This window comes from Acipenser ruthenus, chromosome 24 (assembly GCF_902713425.1).
Source record: "Acipenser ruthenus chromosome 24, fAciRut3.2 maternal haplotype, whole genome shotgun sequence".
NCBI lineage: Eukaryota > Metazoa > Chordata > Actinopteri > Acipenseriformes > Acipenseridae > Acipenser > Acipenser ruthenus.
Window position 1 is genome coordinate 3,442,283 of NC_081212.1, and position 20,641 is coordinate 3,462,923.

General features: G+C 40.4%; 1 protein-coding gene across 1 annotated transcript; it reads right to left on the reverse strand.

The window, feature by feature from the left end:
• Positions 1-1,921: 1,921 nt before the first annotated feature.
• LOC117429894 (protein unc-119 homolog A-like) lies at positions 1,922-19,546 on the reverse strand. The gene is made up of 5 exons (XM_034049827.3): positions 18,824-19,546; positions 8,038-8,151; positions 7,828-7,930; positions 5,240-5,412; positions 1,922-4,773 (listed from the first exon to the last, which is right to left on the reverse strand). The coding sequence occupies exons 1-5, from the start codon at positions 19,131-19,133 to the stop codon at positions 4,661-4,663; spliced, it is 813 nt and encodes a 270-aa protein (XP_033905718.1). The 5' UTR covers positions 19,134-19,546; the 3' UTR covers positions 1,922-4,660.
• Positions 19,547-20,641: the final 1,095 nt, after the last annotated feature.

The window sequence follows — 20,641 nt, forward strand, 5'->3', positions numbered from 1 at the left end:
CTGTATAGTTTCTGTATAGGCGAATCTAGGAATCTCAACAAGTAGGGCGCTTACCTAAGGGTCAGTTTAAAACTGTAGTTTAAAATAAAAATGATAATAATTAAATCCTTTTGGTGTTTTAATTCTGAGCAGTTAATCAGAAGGCAACTGTTTTTTTTTTGGTTTTTTTACTTACCATTGTGCCTATAAGAATATATATATATATATATATATATATATATATATATATATATATATATACATATATATAATTGTATTGAATGAAGATCTATCAATAACTGGATGTACAGAATTTCAGATATGTTTTCAGCCACTTTGATATATAACAGATATATTTTCTAAACTTATATGGCTTAAATATGTCATTGATTATATATATATATATATATATATCCTTTTGTTGGCAATTTCTTAACCTTTTACATTTTTTTCAAAATATGCAGAAGCATGTTTTTTTCACCTAGGTGGCACCCCCAGATATTAGGGGGTACATACACAGGGATATACTGTTATACAGAATTTTAGTATTGTATTTATTTAATTTTGTTCTCTTTGTGCAGTGACGCAACAATGAATGAACTCAATGATCAATCATCATATGAAGAGCGCTTCAGTTATTTTGATGCGGTGGATGACAGCAGGACTGGTTATATCAACTTCGAGGAGTTTCTTAAGGTCAGTGCCTGCACCCTACCATTGTGACATAACATGTTGAACTAGAAACATTATGCACAGTGCAAATGTGTAAATGCAAATTTGTTCAAACACAAAAACTGCACACAAAAACATCCAAAACAAGGGCAAATACAAATCTTTCATGACTGTCTACTGTGCCAGGAGGGAGACCCTTCAAAGAGGAGTACCTCTTAAAAGCAAGCTGGCTGTGCCAACTTCATGAGGTTTCCCCGTCTAGAAGTGTGCCATAGTAAAAAAATATCAAGGTATGGTAAAGCATGTTAATAAACATGGAAAACCAGGGTAAACTGTAAGCACGTAGTATTCTGCACACTGTGGTATACCATGGTAGGCACAGTGAAATCATGGGCAAGCAAGGTGAAAAACTGTTAACCATGCTAACAAACTAATTAGTATCTTGTATAAGAACGGGAAAAGCATACTGTGGTAAGCTGACCTATGACATAGCGTTATATACGGTAATATCTGAGAAGAACTCAAATATTAAAATGAAGGAGTAAATATCAGTTTATTGGGATACAAAGATGGATCCACCCATCCTGTCTTAACTGATGTGTTTGCAACAGTTCCTCAAAAAATAGCTGTTTAAATCTCCATGAAATATTGAGTAACATTTTCTGAGAATGCAGATGATGAAAAGCCAAAAAAATAACTACCATTACGAAATCCAAATACAAGCAGTTGAGTATAACTGACTGTCTCATATACAGTATGTCACGTCCATAGTTTTCATTTAGGAAAATCATCCATGTGTAAACCACATGTTTTCATTTTGACTCAGATGATGAACACCCTAAAACAAAACAGGGGCAGTGAAGACAAATCCCTCCCCTTGGCAGATCGCTTCAAATCTGACACCAGCACCAGTGAGATGACTGGCATTGTTCGTCAGATGGACTCCTTTCAGCAGATGTGCTACGGCGTCTTTTAAACTCTACTGCTCCTCAATTCAGACGCCTAGGTCTGCAAGTTATATGGTTATTAAAAAATAAAAGGACTTAGTTCATTGTAAATGGAAAAACTGGGGACACTACCTACAGTAGTGCAGGCATTTGTGATTGTTAGAAATGTAATAGTTATAATATAAACAAAGTGATAACCATATCAAGGGTTTCAACATCTTCACAGCCTTCATCTGGAAACACAGTACAGTATATTGTGCTCTCTATACAAAACAAATAGACAGAAGCAGGGTTAAGAAATCACTCCAGTTACACACAAGAGGTTATTAAAAAAAGAAAAATCACATATATATATATTTATTTTCCAGACTGGCAATACATTATATCCCTGGTAAGGAAAGATGTGATCTACCTCATTGTACTCACAAGTGTGCTCTTCATACTGTGCGTGACTGGTAAAGCTGACACTGTTTTCTGTTTTTTTTACTTCAGTAAGCACCACAAGCAATAGCGTTTAGGACCAATAGATTTGTAATGAGTTCAGATTCATTTCCTAAAAATAAAAACACAAATTATTCAGTACCAGAGATCCGGTTTCATTAGATGCTTTACCGCTTTACTGAAATGACCAGTGATTATTTTTTTTTCCACCAGTTCATGTTATTTGCCTTGTGGTCACTGAGCACTCAATACAGTGAGAGGACAATCCATCTTTCCAAAACCAAGCTGTGAAGCACAATACAACATGTGAAGACACAATAGTATTTGTAAGGATCTACAACACATCTGTAGCTAAAAAGCCACTCTTTTTTGAAGGGGGATTTACATTCAGGCAGATTTACATGAGAACATTTTAAAACACATCCAGGTTTAACGTTCATCTACCTAACTACATTGTACTATGCACATGGTGATTTCTGAGGGTGGTGATTAGAATGGCTACAGGGATTGCACACTCAAGAGGATTTGGAAGGAGGGAAATGATTTCCCACGGTTTTGCTTTTTTTTTTTTTTTTGCCTTTTTGAAATTGATGAGGACGTTGATTACATGACTGAGGTTGAATCATCCTTTGACATGTAACAGAACTAACTGCACTCTGAATACAGCGTGTGCCTCAAATCTCTCAGGGTCATTCTTAGCCTCAGTGAACAAAAAAACAGCTACATGGCAAAAGCTGGGGCAGATTTTAATTGTGCAGATTTTAGTTTTGCTTTTCTTGGCTGATCAAAGACATACAGTAGTAAGAAAAAGAAACGCAGACACAGAGTATTTTTCACCGGAAGGTATCTTGGTCTGTTTTTTCCCATTTAGCTGAAAGTGCTTGAGTGGTGTTTGTTTGTATTATTTCTTAGTAGAATTCCTGTAGAATTGCGCATCCTATTTTAAAATGCATGATTGTGATTATTTTAACTGAAATATTGCTATATAAAAATGCTGCTGATAGTCTGTCTGTGCTGTAGCCTTTATGGAATGTTTTTCTGCCCCACTGAAATGGAGACCTTTGATCCTAAACTATTCTCCTTATTGACATCATTTAAAATCAACCCAAATAACCCCCCTTCCATTTGATCCATTATATGTAGGCTGTTTATGTAACAGCAGGTTTTTATATGTATATATAAAAAGTGAAAATGTTTACTCCTTAAAAGGATTGGGCTGACTCTTTTTAGAACAAATGCTGTTAAACCCCAAGCAGGGATAGTCATAAACAACAAAGCACTGACAGCACTACCTATTTTCTTTTATACTGCAGTATATCCTATAAAAAGTACAATAAAATACAATAAATAACCCTTATTGATTTGGATGTTCACGTGGTGCAAACAGTTTTATTAAAACAGGTCTGCGTGCCATCATCTGTAATATTTTTATTTTATTTTAAAACAATGCAAATTTGGAATTGTTAAGATTTTTGTTAATAAAAATAAAAAAGTATCAGCCTTTAATGGCTATGGATATGTCTGCATACACAAACACACACAAGCGTCTGAACTGCGTGATAAAGACAACACTGATCCATGATCACGTGTTAATGGAAATCAGTTTCTAACCCTAATTGATACACCAAGTATAACAGTCAAACTGCATCGCAGCATAACAAATTAGTTCCTGATTGTGATGTTAGTTCTTCTTATTCCGTCACACGCAAACACACACACATACGGAAACACACTTCGCTGAATTTAATTCTAAACAAAACCACCATGTACTTCTGCACTGATTTGTGGGATATTTTCAGATTATTTTTTTCAGCTGTGTTTGACATACTGGGATAGTTGGTGCGTTTCAAACCAAGCGGCAACAGTAAAATATCATTGATCCGCAAATAATGATTGTTTTGGTTACAGTGCTTTTATTTATATTAATAAAACGGTATTGTTCTCGTCCCTGAATTGGGTGTGGATATGAGTAATCACACAAGAAGGTGGATGGTTGTGCTATACTTGAAGTTCTTCTGGTGAAGTACATCACCATACTGTGTAACAGTCGTTCTGGGGAGGTGAAGTGGTTAATACACTTTGATAAACGTCTATTCAATATCTGCTCACCAAAGACAACTTATCCGCTTGACAATTGGTTTAGGTTGTCATTGCTGATAAATTACATGAACGTTACACTCACTTAACTAATAAGGAAGCTGTTTCTTAACTCTTCACCCCCTGCGTGAACTTCCACCTCCACAACCAAAGCAGGTTCTGAAAATAATATTGTTTTTATGAATAACCTCTGTCAAAATTCTGATAACACCAATTTAAATCAGTGGTTATTTCACACGCACACACACACACACGCACGCACGCACTGGAAAGGTACATGTGCACATTAAAATGCAATGTGCTTAGCTTGTGCCCACTTGTGTGTGTGTGTGTGGGACTGTCGTGCGTGTGTGTGTGGCTGCGTTGAGATAACAGGTACCGCTGGAATGTTCCGATGCTGCTGCTTCTTGTCATTGAAGCTGGCTAACTCCAGGTTCTCTGATGTTCTGCTAGTGTAGTAGAGAGAAGCTGGTGGGCGAGTGTGTCCCCTTTTCATTCCTCCCCTCCTCGTCCTCTCTCCTCTCCTAAGGTGCCCCGCTGTAGGAGTAATCTGCCTTGTTGTGCATCACCAGCTTGTTATCCACAAAGTAAAAACTGTCAGACTGCGTCTCGTAAGGATAGAGGATCATTTCATGCACTGACAAACAAAACAGAAATAACAGAGTTTACTTATTCATTCGTTCATTCACAGCGTTGGGGCTCATGAATGAAGAGTGAAGGGCAAGGACACTGGAAACAGCCAGGCACTGCGCTTGCAGGGCTATGTACCTCAATCCTGGGCTTGTCAAATTGTACAGAATACACTACATTTGTAATGCTCAAGTATGTTTTTATTGGAAATGCTCACCCCAACTCAAGGTTTGTCAACTGTACAGCCCTGTACAACACCAAGATATATTTTGTTGTGTTGCTATAAATCTCATTTGAATTACAAAAATGCCAACAAAAAAATGCAGTCATTAAGTTGGAATTTTGGTGCGCAAGGGGGAAATCAAGGGTATTTTATTTTTCAAAAGAAGGAACTAGGTTACTATAAATGTAAGGTTAGCAAACACCTAAGAAGAAAAAAAACGAACAATAAATGTGTGAGTGTGAATACTTACTGATCTCGTCAGAGAGCGGGGGAAACTCGTAGATATGCTCACACGTGTTTTTACTGCTGGGGATGCAGAACCCAAACTCAAAGTCGAAGCTCTTGAGCAGCTGCTCACGGAAGTAATGCCTCTCGATCATGCGGAAGTTATTGATGGGCTTCTCCCCGACAGTGAACTCTACCCTGCAGCAAGAGAACAAGGAAAAGACAGGTTATCATGTGGAACACACCCAGAAAAATTCCTCTGTGGCACCCAATTGAAACACTGCCACTGCTTAAATAACTAATACAGGTCCCAATGTTATGAAAATAAAACATCTAACAGTGCATGTTAATGTAGTAGATTTCTGAAAATATGAAGAAACTCTGGAAGGTTAATATTTTATTCATTTAAGTTTAGATCCGGTGCAGTCAAGATCAACTGAATTAACCCCACTGTGTCTCAAGTCTTATACAGCATAACAAACTGGGCATGAGAAATTCACTTTCTAACCTAACCGTAACTGTTTTTCACTCGGTTTAGTCACTGCATGAGCTGCAGATTAACCTAATTGTTTTTATTCATTAATATAGATAGCTACCAGTGCCACTCAATTATACAGTTCGGAATTATTCAAAACAAATAGTTTGGAAAAGGATATCCAATGCAACCCCAAACAAAACAACCAATTATCAAAATAATAAGCTGGTCGGTCACCAGAAGAGACGAAGGTTTTCTGTAATTGAAACATTCAGGTACATTGTTTGTTTAATAATTAACTTGGTTATTAGAAGATGTTTTTACTAGAAAACACACAGTAAGGAAGATGAAAAAAAGGAAAACGTGCTCTATCGAAGTTAAAGCATGCCGGTTTCTGTATTTAAAATGAAATGCCAAGTTACCATAAACGCAGTTGCAGAACTGCACTGAAGTCTTCCCTGATTTTTTGATGTTGAAAACAAGCAGCGTGCAGCTTAATAATTAAAACCAGAGCATCTGAGAAATAATTACATGCCTGGCAACCCAGTTTGAGTCAGGAGAGCTCTCTAGGATCAAAACACATCTCCAGTCACGTCCATTTGCCCCTTTGCAAATTACCATCTGCGCTGCCAGGGCCCTTGTTTCCTATGACTCTCATTGCTATGGCAGCGGGTTAACAAAATGATAAGCAAAAATGCAAAGACCTTCAGCAAGCTCTGGACAAAACAAGAAGAAAGACGGAAGGGTCCTCTTCTTATTAATGATCACAAATGTGTTTAAAAAGGAAGATGTTTCCCCTCGGAGGATCTGCCCTTTACTGGCAGCCAATTAAGAGAGAGCATTTCCATGGAGAGTCATAACAGGTACGGAAGATGCTTGTGCATTTATTTACTTATTCACTGACTGATTTCATTAGAATACAGTTCAAGCAGCATGCGTGTGGATTACAGGAATGCACAGAACACCAAAGAAAGCAGCTCCTTATCTAACAGTGCATTGTGTGGTGCTCAATGGAAACTTAGCAATACAGTCAGGCAAATGGTTTGATGAGGGATTTTAAACTCAATAAAGACATTTGAAGTTTCTTTTTACAACTGAGGTAAAGTTTCACTTTAAGTGTTGAAAATAAGCAGCATTGATTATATCTAGGGCATCTGATTTTCAGTTTTAACCGATAAAACACCCCCGATACAAAAAAAAGAATGAAATCGGTGTATATCCAATAAACACAGGAAAACCACTGGAAATGGTTACTGAATTCACGTTGACTTGACCCCTTTCTCCGTGAAAAAAAATAAATAAAAAATGTGATTAATTCTCCAGTGCAGTTGGGCAATGTCCCTCCTTCCTGACTCGCATTGATTGAATACTTTAAACCCAACCCCAACTCCTAAGTGGCAGCACATTCCTACACTTCAATTGGAGGATTGTATTTAAACACTTGTGGAATTTAAAGCAGAATTGCAAATTGTAGCGAAATGTAAAAAAATGCCTAAACACTCAAAAAGCCCAGAAGAATAGTTCCGAGACCATAAGGATTTCATTGTGGGAAACAGCAAAGGAAAGAAGGTACAATTGAAGTGTCCAAGTACTGTCGAGTTACTATACATATTGTGAGAGAAAAAAAACAAAGTAACAGAAAACAATAATTTCATACAGTATATAAAAAACAATTGATATATAACTCAAAAATAGCTCAAAATAAGCACCGAAAAATGAAATGAATAAAACTGAAGCCCTAATTATATGACAGCATGTGAAGATTAATGCAGGCTTCCCAACCCTGGCCATTATCCAAACTAATTGCAAACCGATATCAGGTCATAATCAAACTGTTTGGTTAATCAAACCTATATTTTAGAAAGAATATCTAACCTGGCATATTGTCCCTAACTGCAGCATGTGTGTAGCAAATCCCCCGGATTACTTTACAATACCACACCATCTGAATAGAACCACTACTGTACTAATTTACACTACATGGGCAGCACTGAACAAACACAAAGGACCTAAATGAGTGCTGAGATAAACAACCCGTTTGGATGACTGAGGTTCGGATGACTGCCTCTCCACTGTACTGTGCATTTAACACAGCAGCCCCAGCAGCACTCTTACAGGTACGGTGGCAGGTTACTCACGTGGCTCCTACTTGGCGAAGTCTGAGGAAGGCGGGAGTGAACTGATAGCGGACAAACCTGCCGGCGTTGGGGTCAAAGTCTTTCTTATCCCCCTGTCCTCTCTCTGAAACCAGAACGGTGGTTTTACAGCTTGCACAATAACCCTTTACAACCAAAAAGCATGCAGTTGAATGGTGTGATTATTACTGAAATGGAACAGGTGAAGCGTACCCAATGCGGGAGGCTTGGTGATTTCAAACAGCACGGTCCCGGTTTCCAAGTCCCGGATTTTAAACCTGGTGAAGTCGATGCTGTAAACGTTTTCTGATGGAGCGCATAAATAATCTGAAAGAAAGAAAGACAAAGAAAAACATTTCATCCAATCGGTAACACAGGGATGTAAATAAGACTCCTAATGCACAGCCTTTTTATCCATTCCGGGTTTTACTAGAGCTTGATTAGCCGCAGTGTATAGGTGCGTGTGTGTGTCTTATTAAACTCATAGTAAAACCAGGAATTGGTTAAACTGCTATGCAATGGGCATCTTATTTCCATCTCTGTATCACAGTTTTTTTCTATTTAACCACCAATAATGTTGTTTAGCTGTGCTTGTGGGCGAAGGCTAGACCTTCATGCAATTAGCTAGTCCAGAACAGCAGGCAGAACAACGACTGATTATGTGAAACCAAAAGGGTGTCAATACTTCTGGTCTTCACTGTATATCAGTCCACATTCCCAATATTGTGCATCATACAAAGAGTCCTACTGACTTGTGCTGTAAGTTCCATACTCCTTTGAGGGTAAACGTGGCTTTTGATATGCCTGTGACTAGTTTCATTTCTAATCTGAGTTCAATGTTTTGCATACAACCGCTTACAAGACACATGCTTAAAATGTATACTATACATATAAGTAATTATTTTAAAAACTTTTGCAAGGGAAATTAAACCAAACAGAATCTCACACATTTTGTTGTAACAAGCGTACTATAAAAACAAATTCTGCAGGTTGGTCAAGAACTAAGTACATTTATCTGGGACATATTTCGTCTTATATTCTCCACGCAGCACCACAAAATAACCATGGCCTAGCAAAACAAGGCTTTAGCACATCACACATGGTTTTCACAGTCAGCTGTTCATACCATGTAGCGCAGGGGAGCGTCACAGACAGCTGTGTGTACCGTGTAGTGCAAGCAAGCTGCACAGACAGCTGTATGTACCGCGTAGCGCAGGGGAGCTACACAGACAGCCTATATGCTGTGCTGTTGCTGAGCTAGCGTTCTGCAGGGCAGTTAAAGGAAGTGGGTTTTCATTATTATCAAAAAGGAAGTTTAATGCAGGCACTCGCTTACACACAGCCACACACACCCCCAACAAGATATTTCTAAAACCTCATTTATCTGCACAGTAAGCACTTGATGGCAGCTGCTATTAACCACTTTACTGCAACACAAGAAGTGGTGTGGGGTTAAAAAATAAAATAAAAAAATCGTATTCAGCAGCCAGCAACGAATATGAATTCTGTTTTTGTTTCCACATCAATTGAGTGTTTTTGCAGGTCTTTCTGAGTCAGTGCTGTGATATTTGGCAAGAATGGTAGACATTCACCACAGGTGGGTGGACCTGATCAACAACTATGATCGGATTTCCAAGAGAATCATGACCCTTGACTGCATACCAATGCATTGCATGTCCAATGCACAAGTTTATTTTGGTTCCACACGCAGCAAGTGGTTAAATTCATATTGAAAGCTGTTTTACAAGGCCTGTGGCCCCTGCAAATGTGTTGGCATATAGACCTGCGTTACCTGATCTTGTATAAATGTATGTTTAAAATCTCTAAAGAGTTAACTCCACCTACCCTGACTGGCTGTACCTCCCTGCAGCACTGCCTCTCTCTCAGCGATCAACATGTGGATTATTGGTAAGGAGCTTAGCTCATTGTAGTGTCGCATGGGCAGATTGGAGACGACAAGGGGATCTATGGAAACATTAGGCTCTGCGTACCTCCATGCCAAATAATGGCATGACAATCCTGCAACTCTGAATCAGCCGCACACTCATCGGTATTACAGCTGCAAACAGGATGGTCACAGCACTAACTACTGTCCCGTTTGAGCAGTAAAGATGCATCATCGAAATCTCTTTAAAAGGAGCCTGAATTAGCTAGTTTAGCCCAAGTGGCTCCAAGGCTTTCCACTGCCACAAGTCCACGTCTGGATAATGTGCTTATTCATCCAAACCCAAAAGAACGAGGTCAAAAGACCAGAAGGGAGCCATTCTGTTATACATTATGTGTTATCCCATCAAGCCACTGTATCTGTTAATATTATCCAATGTATTGCGCATGCTTATTGCTGCATAAACGATCCCTACCTATTTCCTACCTTCTATAGTAAATATTTCTCAGTCGATAGCTTTCTAGCAATGTTACTTTCTTTGGATTAGGTAATCTGATGATGTCATCTCTACTTGGTTTAAACTGTGCAGTAATCCTGTGTATATATATATTTGTACAGACCCGAATAGCTCTATTTAATCCGCTCTATGTCCTCAGTTGGATAACAGCAAGTGGGCAAAAAAAACATTCAGGCAAAGAAAGAGGAAGAGCTATACAGACTATATTGAGATCTTAAATACAGGACTGAACAGCAAACAGGCTTATATAAAAGGGCTAGACAGACAGCTACAGACTGAAGGAGATATAAAGAGACAGCACTAAGACAAACTTGTAGATTTAAACAGACAAACGGATGCTGAATCTGCAGAATCCCATGGTCTTGTTTTTTTTCCCAGAGGTGACCAATGGATCTGCAGGAGCATCTGTTCACAAACAAAGCCCTTTATGATTGCTTAAATTCTCAAAGGGCATAACTGAATCCTTTGTGTCATCCATAATAAACTGAACAACCAACTTCACAATATTACAAAACATTTGATACAAAATTAAACAAATTGCTGGGATTTACGGCAGGCAATTTTCCCATTGTTTCCTTAGGGACTTTGTCTTTATCCACTGTGCAATCCAATCACAATTTCAAAAGCACCATGGGAGGGTCACATGATCACATGAACTACACAGAATGTGTTTAGTCAGAAACCTCCCTATACATTTACTCTCATCTTATCCCAGTCCAAACGCGTTAATCCTTTGCTAACTGAACAGAAACAGGTTTAATCCCCTCACCTTTATAATCCTATCCGGATGCAGCTGTCTTGTTGCCAATGCTTCTTGCCTGCCACTGTTTAAAAAAGGCCAGAGGGAAGGCTGGGAAACTGTGCTCTGTAAAATGCTCAGTATTTCAGATCTCAATGTGGTATGCAGTTGTGCGGGCTTGGGAATGCGAGTGTGTGTGTGTGAGCTTCTCTAAACCTACTACAGCTGCTTGCAGTACCCACCTGGCCTCTACTGCAGGTGCCAGGGCTATGTATATAAATTAAAAGGAAGCTCCCATTGCATAGCTGTTTGCTCCATTCCTGGTTTTGCTATGAGTTTAATAAGACACAGCTGAGCTTGTTACCTATACACTGTGGCTAATTAAGCTTGTATTAAAACCTGGGATGGGTGAAACTGCTATGCAATAGGAGTCTTATTTCCATCCCTGTACTGTACTGTACTGTACACAGTATTCTAGTCCTGTTCTGAACCAGAATACTGGGTTCTGTCTCTGCGGGTCCTCTTCACAAAGCTTGAAATGAATATAAATTTGCAGACAGACACACAGAATCATAAGACTTGACTGTCACCTCCAGAGTTACTGTATTTAAAACAATGGATGGAAAAGGAGATTCTCATAGGGGTATGTTAGACGTGCCAACACAAAGTTTCAGCTGGCCATTTATTGAATGTGACTACACAGCAGACCATCAAACCTGTGCATCAGCTTCTCATTTTGCATTTAGCAGCTGGTTTAATACTTGTTATACTCATGAAGAATCCTAGGTTGAAAAAAAATGATCAAAACTGCAGCATATCTAACCCCCCTGCTATTTAATGACCTCTGTGTTAGTCTTGCTGGTGGGTTACAGACCCATTTTAATGATATATAATAAAGAGATGCTGTAAACCTGTCTGTGTGTTTTAAGGCCCCCTCATTGCATAGCATAACAATAATTGTATTAGTCACGCTTTCTTGGTTCAAGCTCAGTGCCATGCAATGCAAGTCTCTTGACTCTTCCAAGGTCCCAGCTAGGGGGCGCTGTCTCTTTTAAAGTGCTCTCTCTCTCTCTCCACCTGTTCCTCAAGCTCCTCCTCGCTTGGGATTCTTCTCACGAGCAGAGCTGCAGGATTCGCCACAGCTATGACTTGAGCCATGGCAACGGCTGTATCCATGGCAACTGCTGTGGGCATGGCAGCTGCTGTTACTAGGGCAACCATCTTTTAACACCTTGGGCGCTGGCTCAGAGTGGGTAGTGAAGCAATGCCTCTATAGTCAATTCTCTGGCTTATATATATATATATATATATAAGCAAGGCAAAACAAAGCACCTGGACTTGACTGAACGGCTTTTGAAATAAATCAGCCTTGTATTATCTATTAAGACACAGGTTACAGCACTATATGTTAGTTTAGAGCAGCAAGTTGTGCATTCACTCAAGTCCTTTTATTTTGTATTTGAAATAAAGCACCTCGATGCTGTATGTGTTTGTATGGAGAAAGGCCTGTTGCAGCAACAACAAAAGTACAGCATTTCTTAGCTTCCTCTCCATGTGGGCCAAAACACCTGCTGCTCAATCATCAGGAATGATTCATTAGTCTAATTAACAGGAAATATCCTTCAACATGCTCTGCCATTTATTCCAAATTATCCACATACTCAAACAGTAATAATCAGTACAATATTTGACATGATACAAGGTGATGGTTGACAGACGCAAGGCAAGCTTGTTCAGCTTTAATGGCCTCTTAGAATATTGCAAAGGTGTCCTTACATAGGTTTGACCTCCATTTCAACATTGGTTTACATGCAAGATTCAGACCAGGTCCCAGAACTGAATACAGCTCCAAAGCAAGAATGGTTCCACTTGGTAATATAACTTGTCTTTAAACAGCCCTGCTCCCTGCAACATATTTCCAGAAGATGGTGAATCACATACACCACTGCCTGCCTGCTTGCCTGCCTGCCTGCTTGCCTGCCTGCCTACCAACCAGTGTGACCAACAGGTGCATCTACCTTACAGGGTATTTCTAGAACTGCAGCCTCATTGAAGCACGGGATCCTGCCTTAAACCAGACTACCACAAGTGACCCAGCCATGTGCAGTGAAACACCCATCCATACAGCAGTGCAGAGACAGGAGTGAGCAAACTGAAATGAATGAATTAATGAATGGATGAATTTCTGTCTATTCTCAGTGCACAGTAAGCACATATGAAAAAAAAAAAATACTTGCTTGTATTATTATTATCATCATCATCATCATTACCTTGTTATATTAACACAAAGACTGGTTTCACAGATCCAGATCCTGGACAGTCCAAGATTAGTGCTAATCGGGGACTGTGAAACCAGCCGAAACAGAAGATGGATTATTAGATATCTAGGTTACTATTTAAAAAGGGTGCATTAGCTTGCACTCCATATGGTGGCTCTTTAACATCAAAATACAATTTAGAGCTTGATCCTGTAGATATCACAATCAAGAGATAACCACATTGAAACGTTGAGATCCTGAGGTAATTATCTCTTGCTCTCTCCATACCAGAACACTGCTTTCTGAAGTAATATATACAGGAGTACATGCACAACATGTGAAAATGAATGCACAAATCTGTAATAAATACAAAGGGAAATATAAATCAATGGTGTACGTACGCTTTAAAGATTTACAACAGCCTGCATTGTAAGATGAACACACATGTTTTGACCTTGTTGAGAGGTAAAGGAGCACAGTACATCTTTGACAAGGAGCTTAATCTTGGCAGACTCTTCCCAACACCCCCTCTCCATAGCAGCTGTGCCTACAGCCCCAACCACCCACTCACCAGAACAGGCTCTCCACTGTTAAGCAATAATCACATAGGTAGTACAGTCAGAAAAAAGAAGAATCCATTTATACACTAGACTCTTATCCCAGAGATTAGCCAGTAGGAGTTATCACCACAGATACAGATCCTGCAGGACTGTAGCGATGTAGAGAGGAGTCTTTTCTAGAAGATACAGTCTCTCAAGGTTTACTTACTGGGTTAGTTCATTTATTCCATTTATAATAAGTGTCCGTAATTCAAAAAGCAATTACTTATGAACTGTATTTACTATTTAATAAAGCAAATATCAGTTCATGTTTGAAACTTCTATCGGCAACAAACTAAAACAGGTACTCACGATGAATTCATATTAGGTCTGGAGTTCAATATAAATGGGTGGTTATTTCATATGGATTTTTGTATATGAATTCAATAGTACATGAAACTTTAGTACATATGCATTTATTACAGTTTACGTGAATGAATCTAGGCAGGGCAGGGCATGTTCGTTTCTACATTGTTCCTAAAAACCTACAGCATTTTCTTTTCAGGTTTTCAGCAGTTCAAAAACGTCCAGGGAAGCTACAGCATCGAGGAGGAATCGTGTATTTTAAGCAGTTCAAAACAGATTTAGCAAAGGTCTGATGAACTCAAATGGACTTAAAATAATACACCTAAACAAATAATGTTCCGAAACGAGGGTAGTTCTGAAAGGGGGGCTGACTGGGCCACACTGTTGATGAAATATCTAAAGCAAGTGCCAGTATGTTTGGCAAAAGCTGACTAATCCTGAACTTTCCACCTGGCAGCTGATTAGTTAGTGGACAGCAGTGTGTGTGTGTGTGTGTGTGTTTGTGTGTGTGGTGTGTGTGTGTGTGTGTGTGTGTGTGTGTGTCTGTGTGTGTGGTGTGTGTCTGTGTGTGTGTGTTTTTATATCTGTATGTCTTATGTCTGCATCTCCAATGAAGAGCTGAAGCATTCATCAAATCGAACCTGAAAATGATCACATGTCCAGCAGTGTAGCCACCTCCCACCCCCTCCCCTCACCCCCGGCACTTTTACCACACGATCCGGGGGTCCACATAGCTAGTCATGCTCACGAAACTCGACGTACATTAAAACAAACAAACATATTTTTTATACAGACGCATGCACCTACACACACACACAAAGAGTACTGGAGCTAACACCAGACAAACAAATGCACTCACCACAGACTTACTGGTAATTACTTTTTCTACTCAGTAAACGTCATGCCCCTAGACTATGTAGTACATACTGTAGAGCTAGAAAGGATTGTATTTAATAAGCTTTGGACCAGGGAAACCTCTGATACACACACACACACACACACACACACACGTGCATGCATGGCCTCTACGCATTTTGGTGTCAGCTCCAATGCAATACTTCTTACTGCACATTTGCCCTGGGCTGCACACCCATGCAGCTGAATGCAACAATGCATTCAATTAATTGATTGTTCTGAAAAATGTGTTCCATCCTGTCCATGCTGATCCATCTTAATCCGGTTTAGACTTTGTACAGGAGCAAATCCATCTAATGAGGAGGGGGGATGCAGAGGCTAAATACAGCACTTTAATCCAGGCAGACACAGACACAGGGAACACCAATACAAATCTGCTGTTTAAAAAAAAAAAAAGCTAGAAAGGATAGCTGTGTTTTCTCTCGCCTCAGGGGCTGTGCCATTTCATTTCAGTGATCTGCTGTGCTTTTAACATGCTTTTATTTCATTGTGTATTCATGTATTCATTATATCTGATCAGCAGGACGATCACTAAGACAAGCCGTTTATTTTGCAGTTATGATGAAACACATGTACAAGTACAAAAAAAATAAAATTAAATAAAATAAAACAAAATAAAACTGTATTTGCCATTTATACCACTGGCTTTGAGTTGGATTACAAGCGAAAACACTCTATGGCTTTGCTGCTCAGCTGCAGGCACGGCTGGTCAGAAGCAGGGATGGAAATAAGACTCCCATTGCACAGCGCTTCAATCCACTCCTGGTTATACTAGAAGTTTAATAAGACACACCTGAGGTTGTTACATACACGCTGTGGCTACTCAAGCTTGTATTCAAACCTGGGAAGCTGCTGTGCACTAGGAATCTTATTTCTACCTCTGGTCAGGGGTACTGCATGCAAAGCTACTGTATACAGTACAGGAGGGGACCTCAAATTAGGGAAAACCTTAAAGTGTTACATGAATACGGATGCAGCTACAAAATTCCCATCAGCACAGTAAACAATAGACTTTTTAACATGCAGACTTTGAAAGTGACAGATCCTCATCGCGCCAGGCAGCTTGCTGTTAACCAGGACATTTCTTTGGTGGGGTGTGCTTTCTCTTTAATTATTGAACTGAGCTGGAAGAGTTACTCTGGGCTGCCGTGCCCTAGAAAAACAAAAATGAGCTCTCAGTTGCTTCTCATACCTACAGGAGTTAGACGAATAGCTGAAATACCTAAGATATGTAGAACACATAGTTCTTTCTTCCTCAGTGGTGCTAAACCAAATGGGAAGAAAGCCAGTGGGAACTCATATAAAGTCTATCAAAAATAGCAGCAGCCCTCCCGACAGCACCTGGCACTCGTCTTGAAAAGTCACCCATCTACAGCAAGTGCTGACCAGGCCAATCCTGGTTTAGCTTCCGATACGTATAAGACACACCTGAGCTTGTTACCTGTACACTGCGGCTAATCAAGCACGTATTCAAACCTGGAACGGGTGAAACTCATTTCCATGCCTGGATGATATTACAATCCAAGGTGGGGACACTAAGCCTGCCTACCCTGAGATCCCGGTGGTTCATGAACCCACGTGTGGCCCCTGGCTTGTTGCTTTGTTATTTAATTGGGATATTTCACAGTGCAGGACCGGGCTCAACCGGGCATGTGGCAGAGCACACTCTGTGCTGATAAGAACATTCTCTTTTTGATATGAAGTCTTTGCAGGCTATTTTTAGACTGCGTACAGGAAGCAGCTCCCTTGTCACTGAATTCAATGCTGCTGTTTCTGTTTTCTCCTTTCTGATTGATTGCTTGTTCAAGGTTCAAGCTTTGAAACAGTTTAAACAGGGAGCACTCATGTTTCTACTGGTGGGTTTTTCTTTGCAGCTAGTTATCCCTGAAACTGGTCTATTTTAGTTACATGTAGGTGGGACCGGGAAAGTCAATTCAACCCACCTGATGCCAAATAAGGTCAATCATAAATATAGATATCTAACAATCTTATTTGAAGAGCTAGGAAACTGAGACATCTATGCAGAGGCTATACTGTAAACATATAGATAGCTGGGCAGGCATCCATGCTACCCTGTTTAACAGTTATTTAGTATATTCCTGTTTTCTGATTCTTTCGTCTCTTCTGCCCCTTTAACACAACAATTCAGATCTGACTTTCCCTATAAGATCTCTGGTGCAGTTACAACACTTGACCACTTGGTGGCACTGTTTGGTAAGTAAATATCCATTTGGAAAAGGGAATAAAGAATATATTTAAAAAGGCATAGATATCAGCCAATTATTGTTTTACTACAAATGTTTTACCTCCTAGACTGACATGGCTTCTCAGCTTCTCAATATCTTATCTCCTTGTCCCTGTTTAAAGAAGTGATAACCAATGTTTTTAAATGAATCTGAATCCAGCTGATGAACTTTATTTGCATTATCGCAGGTCCCCTTTGTATTGCTATAAAACACTTTCTGTTCTTGCCTTGATTGATTTACATGAAGTCAGCAGGTATTTCAGATAGCAGCCTATCCTGCAGGCAGCCTGTTCTGCTGCAAAACCACCGCAGGGAGTTTAAACTTCAGCAGAGAAAGTCATGAGCAACCACAAAGCAGGAGCAACTCTTCACTGTGTATAAAACATTAGCAATCCTGAATACACTGTATCAAAAAACATCTTCCACCCAGGACAGTGGGGGGGGTGACAATGCTGTAGGGCCACTTCCTATCTGCAGGCAATTTCGCACTGCTGCGTTTGTTACACAGTGCAGGTGAGTAAATACAAACACGAGGAGCCCTTAGATAAAGTTTACGCTGTCGCCATACCCTGACTTTATCCTGAGCTTTCACAGACCACGATTAGCACTGATCCTGGAATACCGTATGTTACTTTAGGTAAGGAGTACAAGACTCGTGCTATTGTGAGTGTGTGAAACCAGCCCAGTAAGAGTTACGGCAGTGCCTTGTATGGTTTATGCCCTAGGTCTGGGTCTTTATTCCAGGATGGATGTGTAAAAAACTGCACAGACTTTACCAAGACCAGGACTGCCATAACCATTAGAAAATAGAGCTAGTATGGAGGTGCCATGCTCTTTGATCCCAGGCGACAGGACGCTTGGAAAGGCAGAATAGCGCCTCTAATTGTGCCATGTTATTATTTGTGAATTGATGGCGATGCATTTGCTATGAGACCCTGCGCCAGATTCAGCAATTATGGGAAGTTTATCAAAGAAATAAACTGGTAATTTTACTAAACTACCATGAACTACTAATCCACGCGTGTCATTTATAAATCAGCATACAGTACCACTGCATTTTTTTTATTTCATTTAAGCTGGTGCGCTGGATCAAGTGCGGAGTGTGGATCTGCGGTAACGGCCCACAGCGTTCACAGAGCTGGCAAGCTCATTAGCATGCTATTTCCGTACTGACATTCACTTAACTGGTATTAACGGTGGCAGGTTAAAATGTAGTAACACACAAACGAATCACCCCTGCCCGCTTCCACAGTATATTGCTGATTAAATACAGCAGTGGAGTGGAGCACTGTGCGGCTGTCTGAAACTGCAACATTGTACTGTTGAATGGCATACAGCACGGGCAGCTGCACTTCATCATAGTAACACCGAGAGAAAAATTAACTTAGAGCAGAAGAGAATTTGAATGAAGGGAGAGAAAACACTACAGAATCGATCAAATGCACTCGAGTGAGACCAAGGAAGATCAACTGTAATAATAATAATAATAATAATAATAATAATAATAATAATAATAACAAACATCACAAACTTACTTTCAGTGATCTTCTGCAGCCCGAGTACATCCTCCGGAGTTATGATTGCATTCCTTAGCAGGTCTTCCTCTGTTGTGGCCGGGATGAGTCCCGTTTCTGTGGAGTTGCACCCCTTTTTCACTTTCATTGCCGGTACTCGTCGGTTTGGGTTGGGGTTACTTTGCGCCTGATTCCCACGGGAGCTGCTGTTGCCGTTGCCGCTGCCGCCCCCGGTGCTACTAGGATTAAGACCGGCAGTGCTAGACTTTGAGCTGTTAGATGCGTCCTGGCTACTGCAGACAGCCTCTGTGCTGGCACAGGAATAACTCATTCTCCGCGTCCCTCCTCCCCCTCCCTCTCGTAAAAGGATAACAGATTCTCTCTCACTCACTGCAGATAGCTTGAGTGCCCGCTCGCTCGCTCTGTGTTTATTTAAAACCTTTATTGCTTAAATCTTTCCAGTCTCCACGCTCCGTTTTAGCATATGCTGCTAGAACTGTACCACAGCCACCCAGCTCACCGCACAGAGCTCAAGACAAGTCGTAAGCGGATGCACATTCGTACACACACAGTGGGGGATCCAGCAAAGACAGGCAGCTTCGAAAAGGAGTACACGGTTAATTTAGGGGGCCCGATAAACGGCTACACGTTCTGCGCTTGATGAATTACACGTACGGACATTGCAGGGTTTATAAGCGCTTCCTGCGCTGCTATGCGTTACTCGCGTTTCGAATAAAGCAGTTACTTTGCCTCCTCAGTGTGCAAGGCACCCCTCTGTGTCGTATGGTACGGTCCTTTTATTTCTCATTTTTTGCAGGAAGCAGGCTAGACGTTCTGGTTTACGGTTTTGCAAATGGTTGTGTGCTCTGCATTTCGTAGCTGTGTGCAGAAGTGGAGCGCTTTACCCGTTTATACCGTGCAGCGTATCCAAACGGGCTGCGTGTGAAAGCTGACAGGAAATGCACCGTTGAAATTCATTTTTTCCACTTGCTTTCCATTTATCAGTTTGATTGGTCACCGTTGTGGGAATGTGTTTCAGAGCTGCAAAATGAATTGGTTTTAGGGGAAGGTTTGAAAGTAGCTGCGTGTGTGTGTGCGTGTGCGTGTGCGTGTGCGTGTGTGTGTCATTGATTTATTGAATGCAGCAGAATACATCTTAATATGGCCCTCGATCATACACTAAAATATAATTCTGTAGTGTGAGTTTACCACATTTTCCACAGGTTACCCTCCAAGGCTACATTATGTACAGCCTCAAAAACAGGTTTTAGGACACAAGCTCTCACCCCTTTGAATCTATGTCCCTCTGAGCCATTCTATCACACCACACGTTTTGCAGCAGTGTGGGGTTATGAAGGACAGCTCCAAGTTCTGTTACAGCTCAGTGTTAGAAATGGGTTGAAAAACAGAAATCAACACAAACCTCCATTCTGTCTGTCTAGCTAAGTGGCATCACTAGATAAGTTTAGCTGACCTGGGACACCCTGCAGCATTTCTGATTAGGGTGCCTGTAGCACCAACTGCAGTAAAATACCTGAGTGTAATGTGTATAGTGTCCAGCAGGCGGCTTAGGAGTATTCTGCATAAAGTGGGATTCACCGGCCACCAAAGGGACTAAATAAAATGGTCCTAATGTTATTCAGCTTTTCTATCATTCTTAAATGGTATTTAATAATAATATGCAGTTAAAATGGCTGTTGTATCTGGGTACCTAATTACCTCAGCCAATTTCTGTCCAATAGTCTCGCTGCAATCAGTTTGTTTGACCTACAGGACAGGAAGTGGGTAGATGTCAGGCAGGCTTCATTCAGAAGACAGTAAATCAATGTAATCTGTGTA